General features: G+C 32.0%; 1 protein-coding gene across 2 annotated transcripts in view; it reads left to right on the forward strand.

Annotated features, from left to right (window-relative positions):
- LRRC7 (leucine rich repeat containing 7) overlaps positions 1–3,363 on the forward strand; it is a 275,996-nt gene extending 272,633 nt beyond the window's left edge. The window contains exon 25 of one of the 2 annotated variants that reach the window (XM_006919313.1): positions 2,904–3,363. In XM_006919313.1, coding sequence (XP_006919375.1) covers positions 2,904–3,011 — 108 coding nt within the window. In that variant the 3' untranslated portion in view covers positions 3,012–3,363. The remainder of the gene's footprint in view (positions 1–2,903) is intronic. The other variant, XM_025052071.1, reaches the window with a different exon arrangement.
- Positions 3,364–3,786: the final 423 nt, after the last annotated feature.

The raw sequence follows: 3,786 nt of genomic DNA on the forward strand, positions 1-3,786 counted from the left end.
GGGCTATCTCTCTTCCTTTTGAAGAAAAGGATTTATGAGCTAACACTTCCTCCTATAAAGCACTTCCACATAAACTTATTTTTATAGTTGCTGCTTATACTAAAGCTTAGGGTCTAAATTCACAGATATTTTTTTTATTTTTAAATTCTCCTAAAAATGATGATATATGTGGTTTATCTTAAAACCCTCTTACCTGCATGGACTGTTGCAGGAGTTACTTGTATCGCCAACTGTTCACATGTCCAGGGCTGGAGGAGACTCCAGGCTTGAGATAAGACAAGGATTTGTGGTCTCTTGCTAATCACACTTGCCAGGTGTGAGTACCAGGAAACTCTTTTGTTAAATGCCTCAGAGAAACAGCTTCCTTGGAAATTTTCCCTTTTCTCTTTTTCTTCTGCTCAGCGGCCCTCGTAAGTTATTTATCTCTTCCTATGTTAATTCTACTCGGCATAAGTTTGCTGAGTGCTTACTACATGTAAGGCATTTTCCACCTTATTTTTAGTTTTGTCCATAGCCATTTCCTCTTCTGGGTGGTCATTTTTTTGATGGGAGCCTACCTGTTTCATCTTTTTCTTACTTCCTATCCCCAGCACAACGCCTTGGGCACAGTTAGAATAGAAAAGACATTTTTGGTTGAAAAATGATAGATCATCATGATTGGAAGTGGACTATTCTTCTTTGAAGGTCTAAAGTATTATTCAGAATTAACAGCTGTGATTAATTTGCTATCTGGGTTTTGTACTATTTATGTCCTTAACACCGATACGATTTTGAAGCCAATAGTTCCTGAAACCAGGAATGGTCGAGTCTGATGATGAACAATGTACAATTCATGGCCTCCAGATCCCAGAGCATTTATTATCCCTGAAATACTGAGATATTTAAGTTTTGAACAAGTCTTTGAAAGATCTCAATGAGTTTTGAGTTCATTGAAATTCTAGGTTTTGAGTCTACAGGTAGAGAAATCTGAGCACTCACAAAATTATTATTATTACTAAGATTTGACATTTAAAAATTTAATTATTAAAGTTAAATTTTAATTTTAAAATTAAAATTTATTTTTTGGTCAAATTGAAGACATGAAGAAAGTTAGTATATAGTTTTAAAGTACAGTGGAATAAACATATACCTCACCCAAGTTTGCTATATTCCTGATGTCAGAAATTGGATAAATGTAAAAAGGGAATGTACCATATGCTATTCTCTATTTCATGTCACCATTTAATCAGAAATAACATTGAATGGAGCCTAGTTGTCTGGATTTCACTATAACTTAAAGCAAGAAATTTGGGCTGTGTGACACACCTAAAGTTCTACTCAACCACTATTTCCTGCCACTAAAACAGCCAATGCCAACTTGATAGACATTTTAATTAATTAAATGTTATTAAAGAAAATATATATAGAGAGAGAGATTCTTTAATTCAAAACAAATGTATATTTCTAATTACATACATTTCCACAAGTTTACATTTTCGTTCCCTAATATTTTTCTTATTCATAAATGTACTATGGTTTGAAAAATCAATATTTAGGGCCACCTTTATCATATCATTAGCCAACCAATTTTAACAAAGTAATGATAAAATATAATGTATCATACGACTTTCACCAGAATTATAAATTATACAGTATTGCTAGAGGTATACTTCTATTTTAAATTCAAAAGACCAAAGGCAGTAAAATACTTTGAGTGGTTATTTGAGATATTAATCATATTTTAAGAAAGCATAAAAAAGTAAAATAACAAAAGCAATGGGTGCCCCAAATTAGTATGTCAATTGAAAATTGAAAAAGTCAACCAATTAACTGTCTCTATTACCTATACTTTGCCAAGCAGTCAATTAGGCTGACTCTTCCAAGTCAACTGTCTCAGCCTACAAGGAAAAGTTAACATGACTGTCATCGCTGAGTTTCCAAGGTTTATTCCTACCAAGTTTCATAAGGTCTTTTTTTTTTTTTAATTTTTTTTGAAGAGGATGCTTCCTGGGTGAAACTTTATGGGATCCACTTCAAACTATATTAATAATAAAAATCAATCCAGTCAAGGAAATCTGCAATTTAATGTAGAGAAAACCAAAGACCCATGAGCTTAACTACAGAGAAGCATATACATTTTGTAGCACAAATATCAAATCATAGCCAATTTGAATCCTGAAATTGTAACCTTAGGCTAATTATGCTTAAAATGAATTTCGATTGCATAGATTGAGGATTCTTTACTAGAAGGCAGTGGACATGTTCTCTGTTACTGTCAGTGTGCTCTATTCCTGAGGGATGGATTTCTTAGCTATATCAGATGGAATTGAGACCCAGTAGTGTAGATCATGAATATACTTGCATTTAGCAATGGGAGAAATAAAAGTGATCTCATTAATATTAATATGTATAAACTAAGAACTTTTCAGTGAGTCAAAATAAGATTTCAACTATACTGTAGGTGTCCAGTCATGTTTTGCATGACTGAGATATTTAGCCATGCTGACTAGTTTGTATCAGTGATTATATAAGCAAGAAGGCAGTGGCCCTTTGGACACCAGAACCATCTCAACTAAGTTCCTGCAAAAACAAAACAAATCAGAACAAAACCAAACTACTATATTTCATCTGCATACATCTGTTATTCACCAGTATATCTCTATAAGTAGCACAGTGACTGTTACTACAATAGGGCAGTCCTAGGTAGGACATACTAGGCACTTAATAAATATTTGTTGAATTAATAAATTGAGTTAAAGCTGGGTGAAATTAATTAGTTATTTCCATAGTTACAATTCTATTGTGAATTTTTAAAACTGATAACTTTTGGTTCCTCAACACTCCCTTGAATCTTATGATTAGAAACTGAAAAAGTGAAAAACAAGTGTCTTGTATTGATTGCTCTGTTTTATTTGTGTTTACAGGCAAATGGACATAGTTTTGTACATATGGAACATGAGAAAGCTGTATTACTACTGAAGAGTTTCCAGAACACAGTAGACCTAGTTATTCAACGTGAGCTTACTGTCTAAATATTTTTTATAAATAGTGAAGATATGTCTAGCCAGACCTAATGTTCAAAAATAAATTTATACATAGAAACAAATTTTGCCAATTGCTGGACCAATGGCAAACATTAGTGCCAAATGTATAATACTATATGTTAGCACTGATCATCCTTAAAAAATGTTAACTATATAAATATGATGTTTATGTGGTTATGTATAAGTTTTAATTGTCAGCCTCTGGCTGTGCATTGGTGCAGTTTTGTTTTTGTTTTTGTTTTTTTAACCAAATAAGTTTCTTCTCGAAGTGGATTTCATATAATTTCAGAGCACGGAAGCACACATAAGCTCTTTATGAATTCTGCTCTCCATCAGAAACACTGCCTCAAAGTTGTATATGCCTTTATATAGAAAATACAAATATAAAGAATTGTAATTCCCATAAAATATTTCTAGCACAAGGTTCATGTTGGCATATCTACAAAAGAAATATAGAGCAAAACAATATTTTCATAAACTAAACATCTCGGATTGAGAAAGAAAATATATCTTAAAATAAGACTTTACTATATTGAATCTTTTTCAACAAAAATTACATGATAATGCCTTATGAAAGTAATTGTACATACGGTATAAATGTTTATATTTGGTTCCATATTCGTTTGCTAAATTCTCATAACAGAGTGAAATATTTCATAAATTGGCCATTTATCTCTGGGACCTGAATAAAAATAGGACAAACCAATTTATTCAATGCCTTTAGCTAATTATAATACATGCAGAGTTAAAAACAAAACAAAAC

The sequence above is a fragment of the Pteropus alecto genome, unplaced genomic scaffold (assembly GCF_000325575.1).
Source record: "Pteropus alecto unplaced genomic scaffold, ASM32557v1 scaffold25, whole genome shotgun sequence".
NCBI classification, from domain to species: domain Eukaryota; kingdom Metazoa; phylum Chordata; class Mammalia; order Chiroptera; family Pteropodidae; genus Pteropus; species Pteropus alecto.